Here is a 21,456-nt window from a genome sequence, read left to right as displayed (position 1 = left end):
ACTGTGCAACATTCCGAAAACGGCATCTCACTTCACAGTCATTGACTTAAAAAATGCATTCTTCTCGATTCCCTTAGCAGAGGAGAGCAGGTACTTAACAGCGTTTACACTAGGGGGGAGGAGGTTCGAACACTGCAGACTACCACAAGGATATTGCGAGAGCCCAAGCATATTCAACAGGGTACTACACGAAGATCTGGGGAATTTGTCTGTAGAAAGCACAGTGATTCAATATGTTGATGATTTATTGATTTGTGCACAAACTGAGGAAGAGTGCAGAAAGGACTCAATAACACTCCTGACATTATTGGCCAATAAAGGGTACAAGGTGGACAAGGGGAAGTTACAATACTGTCTAACAGAGGTTCTATACTTGGGACAGTTGATATCAAAGGATGGAAAGCGGATCATACCAGACCGGGCACAGGCGATTAGAGCAGTGGGGGTACCCAAAACAGTAAAAGAGATGCAGAAATTTCTGGGTATGTGCAACTATTGCCGAGCATGGATATTGGATTACGCAGCATACACAAGGCCCTTGTTACAGGCTCTAAAAGAGGCACAGCAGGACAACAAACACATAGAATGGACAGGAGAGATGAACACAGCATTTAACTCACTAAAGGAACTGATATCAAGTGCTCCAGTACTGGCAAACCCAGATTATGGGCACGAATTCTTCCTATTTTCACACTGCAAAGGAACACTGATGACAGCAGTACTGACACAAAAGACATCGTTAGGGCACAAACCACTGGCTTACTATAGTGGCACCCTAGACGCAGTTATGCAAGGTCATTTCGCGTGCGAGCAATCCCTAGCTGCAGCCGCGTTCGCAATTGAGAAAAGTGCCACAATAGTGATGGGCTGTCCTGTGACACTGTTTGTGGAACACTCACTATTTGCAATATTAGAGCGATCAAAGAGCACATTGACGACACAACGAGCCACAGCATATGAAATAATACTGTCCAGCGCAAACATCCATATAGTAAGATGTAAAACAGTGAACCCGGCCACATTCATCACAGAGGCGTGCACCGTAGAGGACATGCAGAACCACAATTGCGCTACATACACAGGTGACGAAGGTCAGGATCAAGTAATTTCTGAGAATGCCCTGAACGAGGGAGAGGTGTATTTCGTGGACGGGTCAGCATCAATAGACATGGAGACAGGAGAGAAACATGTGGGTATGGCAGTTGTACGATTAGAAGAAGATGAATACGAGACACTAGTGCAACACCGCCTCCCATCACACTATTCAGCCCAAGCAGCAGAACTAATAGCGCTAATAGAAGCCTTGCATGCCGCCAAGGGGTGCGCAGTGACAATATATACCGACTCAGCATACATGACAACAACAGTACACGGCGGGTTGGCACGGTGGGGGCGGAGAGGGTTTCGACGAGCAGATGGAACACCAGTTCAACATGCAGAATTATTAAAAGAACTGATTGAGGCCCTGCAAGAGCCCACGGCAGTGGCCATCGTAAAATGCCAAGCCCACACCACAAATACAGATTTTATATCTTTAGGGAACGCGGCAGCAGACGCCGCTGCCAAAGAAGCTTCGTATTTACAGAAAGGTGCAGTAGGAGAGTACATGTTGCACCACACAGCAAGCCAAGAGGTCCCCACAGGATACAACATGATGCCCACGCAGGAAATAATAGAGCTGCAAGAGGGAGCTAGTGCAGAAGAAAAATTGCTGTGGACTAAGAGGGGATGCAGCAAATCGCCGACTGATTTATTGTGGCGACAAAAAAGCTCAGGAAAAGCGGTAATGCCAGTTAAACTGTTAGAAATAGCATTTCAACAACTACACTTTCCTGCACATAATGCAAAGCAACACATAATGGCAGACATACAAGAAGATTGGTTTGCACCTTGCCTCCATGAACACATCACCAGGCTGGCTTTAGAATGCACGACATGTCAAATTTACAACTCAGGTATGACATTGCGCACACTGAGAGGAACGATACCAAAACCAAATGGTCCATTCAGGGAGCTCCACATTGATTATGTAGACATGGGAGAAAGATGTAACGGGGCTCGCTACATGATTGTGGTTGTATGTCCATTTTCGAGGTGGGTGGAGGCAGGCCCCTGTGCGCGCCCAGACGCGAAGGGCGCCGCGAAGTTCCTAGTGCGGGAAGTGTTCCCGCGCTGGGGGATTTGCGACGTTATTCGCTCAGACAACGGCACACATTTTGTTAATGAACTATTCAAGGAAGTGACTACGCTATTGGGAATAAAGCACAAATTATGTTCGATTTATCATCCTCAAAGTAATGGCGTAGTGGAAAAGATGAACGGTCTGTTAAAAAGCAGATTGTCAAAACTGTGTTTTTCCCTTAAAAAGACCTGGATGTACTGCCTGCCCTTGGCCCTGTTCGAGTTACGAAACCAGCCCAGCAAAGACCACCATTTGTCCCCGCATGAGATCGTCACGGGAAGGAGAATGCACACAGCGCATTCGCCTCTCCGTGAACGTTCTGATGCACACAGAAGTGCAGCGTTATTGGGGGAGGAGTTCACAGAGTATTTGAAAAAACTGACACGGGCAGCGCGCGTAATTGCAAAGCAACTAGCCCCCCCCTCTACAAGAGAGGAGGGGAACACAACAGAAACAGAGAGACTGCCTGAAAACCCATTACAACTAATGCCTGGTGACCACATATATGTCAGAAGTTTTGTGCGAAGGTGGAATGCGCCACGTTTCCATGGCCCTTACGAAGTAGTGTTTTGTACACCCACAGCAGTAAAGGTGAAGGGCCTACGATATTGGGTACATTTGACAGACGTACGCAGAGCCTATAGCGCCGTGGAAGGTGAGGTACAGGACGAGGCACAGGCAACTGCGGACAATGAAGTGGTGCAGAATGAATGATGGAAATTTTGTGTGCATTAAGTGATGAACATTGGCCGCGACTGGCGCACGACAAGTGTACTGAAATTAATATGTGTATATATATATATATATGTAATTTTTTACAACTTTTTAAAGGTTTTTGTAGGGTTTTTTTGTTTTAGAAAAGTTTTTTTCTCAACTTTCCTCTTCATATAAGAAATAATGTACAGATAATAATGATTGCAAAGCTACCTTGTCTGTGGACACACCCCCTCCCTTACCCACTCCCATACTTTGTCGGACAAAAAAAAAAAAAAAAAAAAATGTCACAACGTTATAAATGTTTACATGCTTGTACTTAATGCACTTTTATGTTTCAAACAGGATTTACTATGGCATCGAATGGGCAGCCTGCAACTAATAGATTTGTTAGGTTTAGAAAAATGTTAGTAGATAGATTGACATATTCATACGAATGTGGTTTATCAATGTGTTTTATTGTGTTCTTCATCTCAATGTTTTGCCTAGTAACATATTGGGTCATAGCGTTCATCTCTACCGAGATGAACGAGGGGGGAGGGGGGAGCAACACCACCCTTGCCCCTGGCACGAATTCAATTACAAGTATGAATATCAAAGAAGGTGATTTTTTGGTCTGGGATGGATCACGTCTTGTTTGGGGTTACTACACTACACCATCCACTGCTGCCCCGTTACAATCAAGAGATAAAGATATGAAAAATGACACAATGGTCCTACCTGAAATATATAACAGCCCCACTACCCTTCCCGCCCCGATACAGAACAGCGATTTGTTGTTTATTGAGGAAAATGGAAAAGTAATTACGATGACAGAACACAAATTCATATATGAGGAATTGGAAAAGGGGGGAGGGAATGAGAAAGGGGGGCCTATTCTTTCACCTATCGAAACTAAAAGGTATAGGAGAGGGGAGAGAAGTAGGCGAAGAAGAGAGACAAGCAGGAAGGGGTATGATGAGTATTATGGGTTAGGATTAGATAAGATGGAAGACCCACGACACCCCCACCAAGCAAATAAATGGTATGCAGATATGAGTACAACAGCTAAACAGACAACCAATGAAAGCTGCTATGTCTGTTCGCTTATCCCCCATGCATCAGGTACGCCCAAAGTGTTGTTGCCAAGAGAATTGCCCATTGTGGATGCCCAATGTCTCCTTCATCTCACACTGTGTAGAATAAAGAACACCTTTCAAGCACACGATGTCTCTTTCAAAATGATACAGGACAGCAAAACGTGCTATTCAAAAGCGTCTGGAGTGGTCTGTCTTAAAGAACCTTTCTTTGCAATACAAGGGACGCTGTTTTTCGAAAACAAATGGAAAGATGAAGAAGTACTGTGCAAAGCGGAAGCACTGAGAGGTGTCCAACCAGACAAACTGCGGTGGATGGAAAAAACGTGCTTACCAATATGGAAAGAACACATCTCTAAACTAACATGGGTAACAGCGATGGAGAAACCCTTCAAGCTACAAAGTGAAATACAAAACGAACTATGTTTCAAGGGAGAAGGAAAAGTGGCAATGGGAGCGAACAAAAACTGTAACAAAACTCTCACCATCCCAGACATGAAAAAAGGAACAGCAGCACTAATGGACACATACTGGGTATGCGGGAATCAGGCTTACTTGCACCTTCCCCAGGCATGGAGTGGCAGCTGCTCAATGGCCACTTTGCATTCGGCCTTAATGGTGATTCCAGAAAGTCACGTCGACGAAAATAAGCGGACGCAAGGAAACGTGAACAAGGATGCCACATCTCCCACTGCAGAAGCGCACCTCTATGTCCTGTCCTCCGGAGGGAAAGAAAAGGAGCTATTACGGAACAAGCGAACATCAAACTACATATCACAAGCATCATCCGATTTATTGGCACAGATCCCAGATAGGTATCGCCTGTTTAGCTCCGTGGAAACATTCTTTGCCTCACTAGTTTCAAGTTTCCAAGCAAGAGCAAATGCAAAATGGCTCCAGATCACACGGTGGGAACTGATTCAGCTGGCCAATGACACTGAAGAGGGGTTCAACATAATAAAGGTGGAACTACGAGCTCTGCGACTAATGACCATGCAGAACAGGTATGTTCTGGACCTGCTAACAGCGATCGATGGAGGTGTTTGCCGAAAAATAGGAAGCGCGTGCTGCACGTTCGTACCTTCTGAAGATGCAGAAAATGGGTCCCTGTCCCACGTCATTGAAGCGGTACATAACCTGGGAGAGAAGATGAAGATGGAAGGTGGGGCCAAAGATAGCTCATGGTTCGACAATCTCTTCTCCTGGGTTCCCTCATGGCTTGGACTGGCGATGAAGTTCCTGATACCAGTTGTGGTGGTCCTCCTCGTGGTGTTCTGCCTATGCCAGGTGGGCCTCCGATGTTGTGCTAATGCAGTCCCTAACGGTGCGATGATGATGGTGACAGTGGGCAACTCTGGTGGTACAATTAAGGCGACACAAGAGGCACATGTACAGACAGGAACAGATAACACTCCCAGATACCAGTTAGTGCCTATGTGCCGTGATAAGTACATAGTAGATAAACTATGGCACACCACTATCAAAGAGCCCCGAGATGTGGAACTGGAATGGTATGAGGAGGTCTGGGTAGACTTGGAAGGGACTGGTGACTGTATATATTTAACCTGTACCCCAGATGAGTATGCTAGAAGAGGTGACAGCTTGAGGGGGGTATGCAGAGCTTGGATGCCTAGAAAAGGAACACCTGCATGGGATGACGCAGTGATAGAGGAGCAAGAATGTAGAAGATTAGAAGAGCTAAAGAATTCGTTACTTTAGTAACGAAAGGGGGGAAATGTAGGGGAGGACTGGCCGCGAGGCCCTCCTCACCTGCAGCCTTCTCCCCAGGTGAGGACCATGACTCGGTGGCTGTCCCCTCATGCCACCCGGGCCCAGGTGGAGGAGGGGTCACCCGCCGACGACATTGCCCACACATATCCGTTCCCTGCATATACCAAAATTCAGTTAGGCCTAGAAGCCATCTTGTTTAGCAAACATGGCGTGAGTTCAGCACACTGTAACGAGGCCCCCACCTTTGGAGGGCCTTTCATGCATCTCCGCCGCCGCAGTAGCCCTGGTAGATCCGCTGCGAGCGCGTTCCCATGAGAAAGCCGGGTATGAGCTAACCCGAGATGTTAACACTGTAACATTTCATCGTTCACCATGTAATATTGCACCCCGCACGACCTGGTCCGCGAGGCCAGGGTAATGAAAAAACAAGCTCCGGACCTCTCTCGAGGTGCATTCCTCATGTGTTGCGTTTATTTTATAAAACAAACTACTGAGCGATTTATTGATGAACTTAGATGTCGTTTCTTGAATAACTGCAGTGTGCATGGCCTAGGGCAAACGAGTCAGGAAAGGTATTCATCTTTGTCACAGGCTGCCCCAGCATACCAACACCGCTCGGATGACCTCAAGCTGGCCTGCCAGGCCCAACCCAACCCACGAGGCTGACCAGTGACGTCTTCACGCCAAGACCAACCACGCTGCAGCAACACCTATAGTTAGTCGACGCCACCCAATCCCAATTAACTTGTGCCCCCTATAGTATGTAGGTTCTGATGACGTTTTTTGTATTAGAAATACGCCTGTCTTTGCTATTGTCAGACAGAGCGCTCTCGGAGGTTGCAGAGTTCTTTGCATGCCCTAATCTTTGGATAAACTCCTACTTACGCTCACCCGCACTCTGTCTTGGTCTTATTCCCACTACGGGAGAGTCCCTTATTGTCTCTCATTGCGGGGAGGATCGTGCTGAAATTGGGGGCGCTTCCTTTCAGTGCCCAGTTTGTTTCACAATTTTGGTGGAAATTTTGCAAGATTTGGGGTATGGAAGTAAATCTGACCACTAGTTATCATTCAGAGGGCAAAGTACAAACTGAAAGAATTAACCAAGCATTGGAGAAATATCTTAGATGCTACTTGAAGGACGGGAAGAGTTGGGTGGATTAGGTGTGGGTGGCTGAATTCTGTTATAATAACTCGCGAAGGATTCTACTTCTATGTCTCCTTTCTTCATTAAAAAGGGGTTTCACCCTAGGATCCTGCGCGAGGCGCCACCCAAAGTAGTTCAAGTGCCAGAGGTTGAGGATAGGTTAAGGAGGATGTGTGACAATTTAAGTAGGGCTACTAGTGCCTTGCAACTAAGCAAGACTAGCTACAAGTAATATGCTGATGTTCATCGTCGTGAAGCTCCAAGGTATTCAGTAGGAGAGTTGGTTTGGTGGTCTACCAGAAATGTATCCTTAAAGGGGAAGAACAAATGTGTCCCTAGGTTTATCCGACCTTTTTGAAATTGAAAAGATTATCAAACCAGTAACTGAAGTTGAGATTGATGCTTAATTTGGGAATTCATCCAAACTTTCATGTGAGTTTATTGAAAACTTGTGCTAGAGGGACTAGACTCCAGGAAGCCCCAGGCCCGTAGATATTGAGAGGGCAGGTAACGAGTATAAGGTGCAGGATATTTTGGATTCCGGGAAGAGTCGTGTAGGATACTATATTTGGTGGACAGGAAGGGTTATGGCCCAGAAGAGATATCATGACAGTGGTCAGTGGATGTAATAGCACCCAGATTGGTAGCTAAGTTTCATAGAGCTAATCCTGGTAAACCAGCCCCTGGGACTGGGTCGTACAGGGTGGGCAGAGGGGGTACAGTCAGGTCTGCCCACAGCCAGAATGGTTTGGTAGGGATTATGGGGGGTTTGGAATTAATCATTGAATTTCCTTAACAGACATATGGAATGGGACTATCCCATTCCAAGATAGAGGACCACCTGGAGAAGCTCCTACTCAATGATTGGAGGAAAGGCTTTTATGACTTAATTTGGAACCTCCGTTAAGGTTCTAAACTGCCTTTCATCAGCAGTAGTTTTGAAGCAGAGAGGTTGCAGCAACTTTAGCTCCAGCATTCCAGTGAAGAAAAGAAAAAAGAGCCAAGAAGAAGCAAGATAAGTTAAAACGAAGACTGTTCAATTGTAAAAGGTGCTTAGATAATAAGGAATCTTTAGTATTTAAAAATTCAAGTAAGTCTAAAAGGCTGTTTCATATTAAGTGCAAGAAATGTTTGAGATGTGCATTGCAACGTTGACAGTACCGCTTAAAAACAAGCAATAGAAGGTTCACCTTATGTGTAGATTTTATAGAAGGAAAACTGCTTTGTTTGTTGGAAGAATAACTGCAAGTGGGTTGTAGGAAAGGACCTAGCGGCGCAAGTTAGCGTTGCAAGTTGTGATTAGTTCTCTTCTGGTCGGCCAGTAGGGGCGGATTTGGTGGGCCATCTTCAATTCCTGCAGGACAGACAGCTGGTACACATGGTACATAAAGCGGGTGTGCATCAATCGTTGGCTTCAGTTCCGTTTTGATGCGTTCTTTCAATACTTTTTCTGGATGTACCTTGCGTAAAACAGTGTTTTGCCCTGAAAGAACATAAAATGTAAAGACAAGGAAATCCTACTCGGGGGTCGGTTGGAGGGGCGATGAGGAATACGTGGGAGGAACATCCAGTCAAAAGACCTTACCAGGGGTAAGTAACTTGTTCTTCAAAGGGATCGACTCCTCCCACGTATTCCTCATCTTTTGATACACTCCCAAAGCAGTGTTGGTTTTGGAGGAGGGAGCAAGAATTTAGGAGTTCCTTATGGGTTTGTGTGAACAGAATACAACCCTGCCTTCCCAAATCCTCTGTCCTGGCTAGAGGAAGAGTCCAGACAATAATGCTTTGTAAAAGTATGAACGGACGACCATGTGGCCGCCAAACAAATCTCTTGAATTGGGACGCCTCTCTGTAAAACAGAGGATGTAGCCATGCCAGAGTCGAATGAGCACTTAGACCCTCAGGGGTTATTTGCCAGCTAGCCTACAACACTCAGAAATTCCTATAATAATCCACCTAGACAGGGTTTGTTTTGTCACTGCCATCCCAAACGTATGGCCTGTATAACCAATCAAAGGTTGATCATCCCGTCTCAACTTTGACATCCTTGAAATAAAAAAGCTTCAGTTAAGCCGGTGCAACCTCTCCTCCACCTTTCCAGGATGAGGAGGTGGATGAAAAGAAGGTAGTACAATTTTATGAGTTAAATGAAAATCAGATACAATTGTTAGTAAAAATGTAGGTTTAACATTATAGCTAACCTTACAGAAATTTGTATAAGGAGGCTTATAAGACAAGGTTGAAGCTCTCTCACCCTACTGGCTGATGTTAGAGCAACTAAAAGGATGGTTTTCAAGGATAACAACCTTAAAGGACAAGAATGAATAGGTTTGAAGGGAGTACACCTAAGATATTTTAGAACTAGGTTGAGGTTCCAAACTGGAACCTGAAACGGGATCAAAGGAAACATGTGTTAGTCCATTCAGAAATGTTAACACTAGTGGAATTTTGAAGAAAAATCCCTCTTCAGACGAGCGCTTAAAAGTGACAGTGCTGCCAGATACCCTTTCATTGTGCCAACCTGAAGCCCCAGATCAGCCAGATTTAACAAGAACGATACCACCATGGGTATACTGCACAGAAAAGGGTCCACATTCTTGTCCCTGCACCAGTTGCAGAACTTGTTCCAACAGCAGCAGTACAAGGATGTTGTTGCTGGCCTTCTGGCCAAAAGCAAAATCCCCATTACGTCATCCGGGAGGTCCCAATCCTATCTCAACCTCTCAGAGACCATGCGTGAAGGTTGAGTGCCTTGGCCACTGTATGGAGAACCCGACCCCCCTCTCACGAGAGAAGGGCCTCTTTTTGTGGAATTAGTATTGGAGGGTAGACTGACATGTCTAGAAGGTCTGGGTACCACGTCATCCTGGCCCAATCGGGAGCAATTCGGATCATGGGTTTCGCAAACTTTCTCAACCTCCTGATCATCTAAGGAATGGCGCGGATGGGAGGAAACGCATATAGAAGTGGAAACTCCCATGTCACTACAAATGAGTTTCCTAGAGCTCCTCTTGGGGAATTTTCCCCAGAGCAGAACAGTCCGCACTTCCGGTTCACACTGGTCGCGAACAGGTCCATTTCAGGGGTTCCCCAATGGGTGAAGATCTCTTGAGACCTCCTGAGCTAGTTCCTGCTTGCGGGAGAATGTACCCTACTTGTTCAGAGAGTCCACTGCAGTGTTCTCCTCTCCAGCTAGCTGAACCACTGATGGGGAGAATCCTTCTTGAATTGCCCAGAACCAGAGCTGCATCGCCTCTCTGCACAGTGATAGGGAACCTAGGCCTCCTCTTTTGTTGAAGTAGTACATAGCCACTCCTTTGTCCGTCATTATCGGGACATTCTTTCCCCATAGAGAGGTCAGAAAGGCCTTAAGCGCAAGTCTGATCGTCCTCAACTCTAAAGATTGATGTGTAGTTTGGACTCCGATGGAGACCAACGACCGCTGATTTTCAAATGATTGGCCTGGGCTCCCGACCCCGTGAATGAGGAGTCAGTAACTACCGTTATCTCCGCCCATGGTTCCCAAAAAGGTTCGCGTTCAGAATATTGTTCTTGCACGCCAACCACACATCATGTGCAACCCTGCACTGAACCTGAATAAGGTCTGACATCTTGCCCGAGAATTGAGACCACTGTGTCCTGAGAGCCCATTGAAGGGATCTCATTCTCAGGCGAGCCTCTGGCACAGGAAAAATGCAGGCTGCCATCATAAGGCCGAGGAACCTCAAAATGTGGAAATTTTGTGACCATCTGCAGAATGTGTTAAGCCCTCACCTTGGGTGGCAAGGCTTTTCCCAAGGATTCATCCAGGACTGCTTTGGAGTCTTTGAGATGGTATCATGTGGGACTTCTTGAAATTGAGGGAGAAGCCCAGTCTGTGGAGAGAGCGACGGGTTATGCTGAGATGTTCCAGGGCCTGTTCGCCAGAACGAGCCCTGATCAGCCAATCATCCAGGTAGGGGTAGACGTGAATCCCCCCTCTCTTGAGACTCGCGGTCACCACCACCATCAATTTGGTAAAAACCCTTGGGTCGGGGGTCAGCCCCGAATGGCAGAACTGATGATGAAAACCGCCAATGGCAAACCTCAGGTACTTTCTTTGCTTGTGACGGATTGGCACATGAAAGTAAGAATCTTGAAAGGTCCAATGACACCATCCAATTTTGCAGTTCGAGGGCCTGAAGGATCTGAGAAAGGGTGACCATCTTGAATTTGTCCTTCCTGCAGAACTTGTTCAAGCATCTCAAGTCAAAGATGAGTCTCAATCCTCCGTCCTTCTTGGGGATTAGGAAATAGGCACAGTACCATCCATTGTTAATCTCAGTCCCTGGTTCTATAGCACCTTTTTCTAGCAGGCTCAATATTTCCTGCAAAAGGAACGGATCCGGAACTTTGGACCCTGGGCTACAATTTCTAACACCCATGCATCTGAAGTAATACCTTGCAAATTCTTTCAGAGGCCGTGAGAGTCTGCCTCCCACTGGGGTTTTGTGGGCTAAGGCCTCAGAGGATTTGAGGCGGCTGAATCAGCGGCTGATGGTAAGGTAGCTGTTGCTTGGGTGGATTTTGCACCTCTCCCTCATCCACCACGAGGGAATCTTCTTTGGTCCCCTTCACCTGCAAGTCCTCTCACTCTACCAACTGAGTAGAAGTTAAAGGACATACCCCTCCAAAATGATCCACTGGGGTTAGATGGCTGTGGCTGTTTGATAGCGGCACCACGAGATTTGACTGCCGCCTTCGAAGTCTGCAGCTTCTCCAGGCTTTTGTCAGCCTTACTGCCAAACAGCTGAGTGCCGTCAAAGGGCATGTTGAGGAGCCTAGACTGCATGTCCGGTGCAAAACCAGACTTCAACTACGTAACTCTTTGTATTACAGTGCTTGCCGCCATGCCTCAGCTGATGCCATCAGCTGAGGCCAGTCCTGATTGAAGAGACTCACATATAGCCTCCTTACCGTCTCTTACAATATTCAGGAAGCCGTCTCTTTCTTTCCCTTCGGGAATATGATCAGCCGCCATTGCTACACAGTCCCACAGGGTGAATGTAAACTTTGCTAAGGCGCAAATGGCACTTGCAGACCAGAGTCATGCTCCCGGCAAAAAATATGAAACACTCATCCTTGTCTGATGGGCTGTTTGGGTATGCAGCCTGCTTCGAATTAGATAACAGTGCTTGAACCACCAGTCTCTGTGGTGTTGGGCATTTAGAAAAGTAGCTAGGATCGCCACTTGAAAGCCTATATTTTTTGGTTAGGTTCTGAATAACCGCTGGACTAGATTCTGGAATCTCCCAATTTGTCATATCCCTTTTTTGGAGGGCAACATGGAAAGGAAGTACGGGATCCTTCTGTGGACCTTCGTCAAGAATGTCCGTTAGGTCGTCTTGCTCGAATGATGGTGTTGGTGTACCCCATCCCAGGAAATCAATAACCCTGGTCATAAGCTGCCTTTTAGAGGTATCCGCATGGTCTGCCGTGTCTGGCTTGCCAAACTCAAGCTCGGGTGATGTGTCAATCCCACTAGCTGTTTGAATATTTTCATATAAATCTTTTAGCCTTGACTGAGATTAGAGCATCTGGAGCATTTGTACTGCCAAATTCCAAACCAAAAGGAGGAGTGTCCTGGTCCGATGGCTCGTGTTCCTCATAAATAGAAGTTAAGGATTTGAAGAAATCCTTCCTTGGAAAAGGTTTGTATGATTTTTCTACTTCCTTTGCAATTACTGGTGTTTTTGAGGGCAAAGGCATTGATAGCATCAATTTAGGTGTTGACAAAACCCTCGAAGGGCATGACCCTCGACTCGATGGAGTCTTCGACGGTTTTTCGTTGTGTCGAGACCTCACGTTCGAGGGGTCTGCGGCCTGTGTCCCGGGCTCGAGGGGGCATGGGATTTGGCATTAGCGCGTTCTCTGTCGGCTTTCGACGGCTCGACAGGAGAATGGCTTTTTTCTTTCTGTTTCGAATGGGGTTGGGGCCTCCTTCTCGAATATTTTAAAGCATTTTCTGTCTGAATTCCTCCCACTGAGCTGGAGTGGAGGGTTTGCTTGGACAGGCTATACTTCTCTCGGGAAAAGCTTCAGAAGGAGAAGGCAATCTAAAGTGCCTTTTCTTCGATTTCCTCGATGAGGACAAAGAATAGTGCGACCCGCTCCTGGACCGTGAATGTTTCTTCGATCCTTTCCTTCAAGAATAGACGTCCCTCGACTCATCGGACGATTGTTTCTTCGACAGAGTTGTCGAGGGGGATTTAGCTGGGGGCCTACCCACCACTTATTTCCATTTATGCTCTTTTAGAGGGTTACCAGTCAATTGGTCGACAACCAAATGGTCGAATGGCCAAATGATCGACACCAAATGGTCGAATTTTTTTTTTTTTTTTACTTTTTTTTTGTGGGGGCGGGGGAGTTCCCCCTAAACCCCCCTTTTTCTATATTATTTTTTTTTAACAAACAAAACTAAAAAAAATATATAAATACATTTTTTTAAAAATTCAACCATTTTTTTTTTTTTCGACCATTTGGTTTCGACCAAATGGTCATTCGATCATTTATTTTCGACGAATTGACGGGACACCTTTTAGAGCCTTACCAGTCATGGACTGACATGCCTCACATTCTACCGTCCTATGTTCCACGCCAAGGCGTGTCAGATCTGCTTCGGCATACACCTGCAAACTTATTGCAGCTTGCAGACCGTTTCTCACCACCCCTAACAGTGTCACACTTGCTAGAACCCTCATTATGGCTAAAATTGATTATTGCAGTGCTCTCTACTTAGGCACCAGCCAAGAGAACCTGAATAAACTCCAAACAACCCAGAACAATGCTATCCACGCCACCCTAAAAATCCCTCGCAACCAGTGGTCGAAGGGAGCGGGAGCGGCTGGGAGCGGTGCTCCTCTACTTTTTTAAATTACGTTTTACAGCTCCTATACTTTTATTTTAAAAAGAAACCGTTCCGGAACAGTTTCGTTTTAAAATAACAGTGTAGGAAGAAGTTGAGACTTGCACTTTCAGTGCACTACATTGAACGTTCTCTTAAACAGGTGCATGTGTTTGGGGGTTTGTATTGTGTGTGGGAAGCGGTGTGATGAAGGGGTTTGTGGGGAGTGGGTGCAAGCTGGCAGGGAACATAGCTCCACTACTTCTTTTCATGCACTTCGACCACTGCTCGCAACCATCACATTTCAGAATCTAGAACTAACCTAAAGTGGCTACCTGTCAAGCAGAGAACGTCTCTAAAAACACTCGCCCTTACGCACAAATGCTTGGCTAACAAGGCCCCTATCTACCTATGCAGTCGGCTGTCACGCCTCTCGATTTCCCGACCACTAAGAACTGCCCAGTCCCACTGTCTCTCGATCCCTAGGTTTAAACTGCAAAAAGCAGGGGGCTCAAGCTTCCCTGTCCTAGCCTCTAAGCCTTGGAACTCCCTCCCCGCTACAATCAGAGCGAAAGATTCCTTCAACACGTTCAAGGCCAATACCAAATCTTGGCTGTCCCACAAACTTTAAGATATGGTCAGCACCCCTGTCTTAGTTGCTTGGTCTGTTACTTTTCTGCACACCCTATTGTATTCACGGCTGAAACCACTGTAACTCTTGTAGATATGAACACTTAATATTTCTGTTAAAGTTTAATTTCTTGTAATTTTTATGTCTGTATATATGCATTTCTGTAACTTTGTACAAATTGCGCCCTGATGCCTCCGGGCCTGATGGTTGCGCGTTATAAATAAACAAATACAAATACAAGGTACCACAGAGTCAGTGAGGATCGCGAGGGACATCTTTGTGCCACAGTCGCTCTTTTGAAAAATGTTTAACCCGGTCTCCGGGGTTGATGGAATTTGAGACCAAGTCATCATACTCGATTGCAGTTCTAACAAGAATTGAAGCGCTCTGTATTTCTCGAAGCATTAGCTCTCACAGAAAAACAAAACTGAAGCACACAGGGGTTGCACGTGCTATATATACAGACAATTACATCGACCCTGGGATGGAAGCCCTCAAGGGACATTGAGTCGACTGCATCGACAGACAGTGCCCTCTGCCTAAAAAAAATTTTTCGAAGCAGCTGTAGCTGGAAGGATATCTATCTAAAGGTATGGAATATGTGGGAGGACACAATCCAATCGAAAAGTGGTTATAAAATGATTCTTCACATTTTAGCATACAGATTTATGTATCTATGCAATAGTGTATTGTGAAAGTGTATACTGAACTTGTGTTTCGTGGAATGTGCAAAGATGCACTAGTGTGCTGGCTCCGTCTCTTTTTCACACTTTCTTGGCAGTAAACAGACCAGGCACTGTCCTCCATCTTGGAGCAGCAGCTTTCTGCTGCTGGCTATCTTTAAGAGGCGGGCGACAAGAGACTATCCCAGGAATTTTCAGCTAATTCATATGCTTGACATGTCTGGGAACATATCTTGTAAACACTTACCACAAACAATTACATCCTGGAATGGAGCTCCTGCCTTCTTTCAGACGTGCACATCAGATTCAAAGCGGGTCTGCCAATTAGTGAGATCACACACTTAAGTATTATTGCAACATTCAGTGATTTGACCATGGCAATTGGTTGTCTAACCAAACGGTGGTATGGACCCTCCAATTTGATTAGTTCATCTCATGATCAGACAATGAGACGGGTACGACTGAGCTCAAAGCGGTACATAACGGATTACAAATTTCTCGTGGGCTCACCTTGGGCTGTGTGAACGCCCTGCTTCTTTTTAATTTAGATCTGTGGCAGATATTCTAGCTTAAAACTGATGCATAATTTGTCTCCAAAGCTGGCAAACAAACATCACAGTGGTTGGCTTACGCCGATAATATCAATCGGTTGGATTCTACTCCATCTTGCCAACAGTGTATGCTTTGCATTCGAGACCTAAATTGAAGCAAAGTGAGCTCTGGATAACCATCAGGAAAATTAAAGCTGTGATATTTACACAAACTGCTACCACCACATCTTGCTTGCCTTTTTATAAGGGAACAAATGTGAGTTTGTAACATTTGTTAAGTGTTTGAGTGGGTTAACTCTATAAAAAATTATAATGGGGTGGATCGTCAGACAAAAATGATAGCGCTGGCCAGGACACAAATGCATCTATTACATTTGAATGGCGGGTACACATTATAGCCACCTGTCGAAACCTGCAAGTGAAAGTTCACAGTCATTGCACTGTATGGATCAAAAACACCAGCGCAAGAGGACACCTTATGGCATTTTCCTGCACAGTAACAAGGGCACACCATTTCCTCCCTCCCACAGAGTCACTATTCGGCTGATCCACGGCCTCCTTTTCCTTCTGGAAAAGCATAAAAACCTTCCAGTTGAAGTCACACTTTTAGGAGTTCCTGCAACTTTCTTCTCCTTGTCAACTGTTTTGCTATTCTCCCTTTCCTAGTATTGCTAGATCTATTAGACTTGAAAATGCTTGTCTACATTCCAAATGTTGATAACATCCCTAAGAGCTATACCCAAACATTTCCAATACACCACTCCACCCTGCCAATCACCAAAAGTGCTCCCCATCGCTGCAGTCCAAGCTGGCTCCTCAAGGCACCATTAGGACCTGGATTTCCACAGGCAAGAGGGCAATGGCCACACTGTTCACCTAAGCACTGACTACTGCTGTAGCTTGCCACTCCTTCAGATCCTCGCCACCACAGTCACCTGCATATTTGTGCACCGCGGTTGGCAGTCCCCCCTGAAGCCATGAAACTGCCCTTTAGGAACTAACTGTCCATGATAATGTGTAGATTGCCACAACTAAAGAGTTCAAGAAACACAACTCATCTCCCATCAAATCCTGTACTTGCCACAAACTAGCTATGAATTATGGGGGGAATTCAATCTTTGTATAGAGAAAAATGCAGACTGCACTGCAACTAGCCCACTTGAAGAAATTTACACACTGGATAGCGCGCAACCATGCAACAAAAGATGCATATCTCGTGACCTGCATATTGCGTTCTCAATTAGGGGTGTGCTGAATAGCATATTCAGTGTTTAACCTAACATCAAATAGTTTGTAGAAGAAACCAGTCCCACTCAAAGTGGCAGGCTTAACCAATGCAAAGTGCTACTTTGCTATGAACAAAATGGATTCTGCAACTTGCAATTTGGATTGTGAATCACACACATTGCAATATCCTGCCAGTTGAAAGGGTTCTTTGTTGGAAAGTGAGTTTCAAACTTTCCTTGGAGCTCACATATAAAAGCATAAATGATTTCTGTCTGCTCTTGCAGAACACAAGTCGATGGTACATGTGAGATGAGTGGACCCCTTCTTCCTACTATTTTTAATGAGGGGACTCCAAGATATGGGAGAGGGACTTCCAGAGAGAGCAATGGGGTTGGAAGGCCCGGCAATCTGTCGTAAGCCTGCAGGCCCTCGTTGAATTCCAGCAAATCTGAATCCAGGCCCACTACCGCCCCCCCCCCCCGTTCCCCTTCCTGCCACACTAAAGGGATCCAATGCTCTATGATTTTTTGTACGTCTCTCACATTTAAACCCTCCACCCCACTTCACCTCACAACACCTGTAAATAAAAACGCTCTTCTCTCACACCTCTCCTTTTGAGGCGGAGTGACCTATAATGTTATTTGAAAGTCCTCCCACAAGGCCAATGTGTGTTAGGAAATGTCAGACACACCTTGCAACGTCTGACATGTTAATGAACCCCACCCCGCCCCCAGCCCTTTTGCCTAAAATGGCAGCATTCCTCTTTGCAAGGTTTCGGATTTCAAGATATCCCCCCACAACTTTCCTTCCAATGACAGCACTTTGACTATATCCTGTAGAAATTGCGTTCACACACCCGTCTCTCAATACTCCCTCTGACAGACTGGCTCAAAGGGGAACTGGAGAGATTTGCCAACATGAGGTTCCCTCGAAAGGCCTCTTATCCAGGGGCAATGCCACTGTCCTGGACATATGAATGACTGCCACGGCCCTAGTGTTCACCACTGCCTGTTGTGAATTCTCCCATAGGAACAAAACATGGAAATCTGTTGCTTATCCTCACCAGTACTTCCCTCCAATACACAAACATATGCACCTTAGTTGATATTAAATTAGGAATGCGGTCAGGCAATGTTTAATTCCATTCTATTTTGCAATCTTCAACCCACGCGTGCTTCATCGAGTTCAAATGAGAAGAAAGTTTTCAGCCGGAGCCAAATAGCTTTTTTCCAGTCGGAATTCACCAGCATGGCTACTTAAAAGCAAGGTTTGATGCACCCCTACTTACAAAGCACGGCTTGCATATCACAAACCTCATCTCCACCAATGTCCTTAAGTCACCCCCCAAAAGTGCTGCCTCACACTGCAAATATTCAGAAGAAAAGCAAGCTAAAAGCAACGATTCACATCATGCACGAAAATGTCCCACCCCAAAACACCTCTAAAATAAAAGAATGCCAGAACCAGCCACAGCACATCCTGATTAGGCATCTGTGAAGCACTATCAGCATTGAGATCAAGAATAGGGTCTGCAAGCTCCAGAAATCCCCAGAAATGCTTCATGCAAGTGTCACTAATCCTATAACTCTCGAGAGCAGGGGTACGACTGCTGCCAGGCTGGGGGGTTGACACCATACAGTTCCAGCCCAATCTGATCTCTATGTGGGGGACAGGACCCATCTGCGTGCCCACCCCGTCCTCGCCTACCTCAGCCATGTTGATGGATCCCACTGCCAGGGTCTTGTAGCCAAGGATAGTCCGATTCTTGTACCGTTTCCGCCTCTGCAGCATGATCTGAAGCTTGTTCCCTTCCCTTTTCAAGAAATGCGGATACTACAGAAAAAGAAAAGGAACAGAAATCATTGCAAGTGAAAGAAATACAGCTGGTCAAGCTCTGCTCATGATTGGGCCACCTAGGAAGACTAGAACTCCTTCCCAAGTAGAGCCCTACAGCACCGTACTATGATTTCAAAGGAGCAATCCCTTCAAAAGGCCAGAATAACCAGGTTACTCACCGTAGTGACCACCTTACTCCTAGTCCATAGTCCCCTTTCCTCCATACTTATGGGACATCGCTCCGTCCTGTGGGACGGGACCGGAGCACTTTGTAAAAAGCATCCAAATAAAAATGTTCAAAAATGTGTCCTTCCTATCTTTCTGCGAGGGGCCCGGCACGCGGCCGAATCCCCGCCCACCTTGGCTCTGCCCCGCACACCATCAGTCCTTTTCTATCGCCAGGTAAGAGACCTATTAGCAATAACAGAGGAACCTTATTAGAGGGGACGGCGGGGGGCGTATGGAGGAAAGGGGACTATGAACTAGGAGTAAGGTGGTCACTACGGTGAGTAACCTGGTTATACTCCTACGTCCCGTCCCCTTTCCTCCATACTTATGGGAGATTCCAAAGCACTCCTAACTGGAACTACGGGTGGATGGAAATACCCCTTATTGAAAAAGGTTCTTCAACACAGCCTGACCAAACTGAGCATCAGCTCTCGAGCTCATGTCAAGACAATGCCTACAAAAAGAAAGCAGATGGGGAGGCCCAAGTAGCTGCCCTAGCGATGGACTCCCAGGGGACATACTTCTGAAAAGCAACCGCAGCTGCCTTGATCCGCACCAGGTGTGCATGAAAACCCTTAGGAGGTTTCAGCCCTTGGATGGTGAAAGACTCCGTAATGCAGGCAGCGCTCCACCGAGAAATAGTCGCCTTAGACGCCTGCTTACCCTGAGGGTTACCGAAAGTCACAAAAAGCTGAGAAGAACTCCTAAGCTCGGAAGTCCTGTCAAGGTAGAACTTAAGAGCCCTTCTGACATCAAGACAGTGCAGAACCCTTTCCGTCTCTGAGGTAGGATTCGGAAAAAAGACCGGCAGGGAGATCGACTGATTCAGATGGAATTCAGTTACCACCTTCGGTAGAAAGGCAGGGTTTGTCCGTAGGACCACCTTGACCTTGTGAAAAACCAAGAAGGGATGCTCCACTGACAAGGCCTGGAGCTCACTCACTCACCTTGCTGAGGTAACGGCGACCAGAAAGGACACTTTCCACGATAGGTACTTGAGGTCCACCGTGGCCATGGGTTCAAAAAGGCTCATGGCACAGCGCCGTCAGGACTACATTTAGGTCCCACGGCGGGTGCGGACTACGAACCGGAGGGTAGAGGTGTATCAAGCCTGCAAAATGCCTCTTGACGACTGAGTTACTCAGAGAGTGGGAACATTGGTCTGTAGAAAGATAAGCGGAGACCGCTGAAAGGTAGGTTCTGCAGGACAGAATGTGAACACCTGACTCTGCAAGGGAGGACACGAAGGACAGCACAGTGTCAATCGTAGCCACCCTCGGGTCCAACACACCAATGACAGAACCTGAGCCATTTACTCCTGTATTGGGATCTGGTCGAGGGTTTCCTTGCTGCCTGGATAATACGCATGTTATCCGTAGACAAGTTAAGATGCTCTAAAAACCTAAACTCAGGCACCATGCCGCCAAGCTGAGCGATTATGGGGAGGGGTGCCATATCTGCTGCTCCCCCTGATGAACAAGATCAGGGGTCACTGGTAGCCTGATCGGCAGATACACCGACACGTGTTGGAGTTCTGAGAACCAGAACCTGGCTGGCCACCAGGGGGCTATGCGTAGAAGGGAGCAGTTCACCAAGTTCCTCAGCTTCCAAATTGCTCGATGGACTAGAGGCAGCGGCGGGAAAGCATAAGCTCTCATGTTGTGCCATGGAATCTCGAGAGCATCCCCCAGAGAGGAGGCTCCCAGCCCCCCTCTGGAAGCATACCGAGGAAGCTTCCTGTTCACCGCCGTAGTGAAGAGATCCAACTCCGGTGTGCCCCAACGCGGGACGATCCCCGAGAGGACCTCTGCCTTCAACTCCCACTTGTAGCTGACCATTGTCCGCCGGGTGAGGGCATCCGCTGCGACATTCAGCTGGCCCGGAATGTGTACTGCAAGCAGCCAGACACCATGAAGCACGGCCCACTCCCAAATCTGGATGGACAGTTCCACGAGAGGGGGGGGGGGACTTTGTTCCCCCTTGCTTGTTGATGTAATACATTGACAAAGCATTGTCCGTGCATATGCGGACCACCTTGTTGGCAATGACCGGTCTGAACGCCTTGAGCGCAAGAAAAATTGCCAAAAGCTCCAAATGATTTATGTGCAGGAGCTTGTCCTGAGGCGACCAGAGGTCCGATACTTGTAGAAGATCCAACGTCGCACCCCACCCCAGGAGGGAGGAGACCGTCGTGATCGTCACCATAGGAGCAGGGTCCTGAAAACCCACACCCACCGACAGGTTGCTTAGAAATTACCACCATTCCAGGTCCACTCTCATGGAATCTGGAATCATTATCAGCTTGGAATCCGGGTCCACCGCCTGACGCCAGGAACTACGAAGAGCCATCTGGGTCCGTCTCATCTTTAGACGAGCAAGAGGAAAAGCCAGCACACACGAGGCCATGAGGCCCAGAAGCCTCTGGAACCACCAGGCCGACATGCTCTCCGACTGCGCAAACATCTGACACGTGGCTAACAGATCCGCCATTCTGTCCCGGTCAGATACACTCTGCAGTCGATCGTGTTCCAGCGAAAACCCAGGAAAATCAGGTCCTGAGAGACCGTCAA

At 46.8% G+C, this 21,456-nt stretch overlaps 1 protein-coding gene across 2 annotated transcripts in view; it reads right to left on the bottom strand.

Annotated features, from left to right (window-relative positions):
* Positions 1 to 21,456, bottom strand: part of PACS2 (phosphofurin acidic cluster sorting protein 2) — a 1,334,790-nt gene that overhangs the window by 590,410 nt on the left and 722,924 nt on the right. For both annotated transcript variants that reach the window (XM_069638734.1, XM_069638735.1), the window contains exon 4: positions 18,530 to 18,655. In XM_069638734.1, the coding sequence (XP_069494835.1) occupies positions 18,530 to 18,655 (126 nt within the window). The remainder of the gene's footprint in view (positions 1 to 18,529; positions 18,656 to 21,456) is intronic.

This window comes from Ambystoma mexicanum, chromosome 14, assembly GCF_040938575.1.
Source record: "Ambystoma mexicanum isolate Mex_15411 chromosome 14, UKY_AmexF1_1, whole genome shotgun sequence".
NCBI classification, from domain to species: Eukaryota; Metazoa; Chordata; class Amphibia; order Caudata; family Ambystomatidae; genus Ambystoma; species Ambystoma mexicanum.
This window is presented reverse-complemented; position numbering and strand designations above follow the sequence as displayed.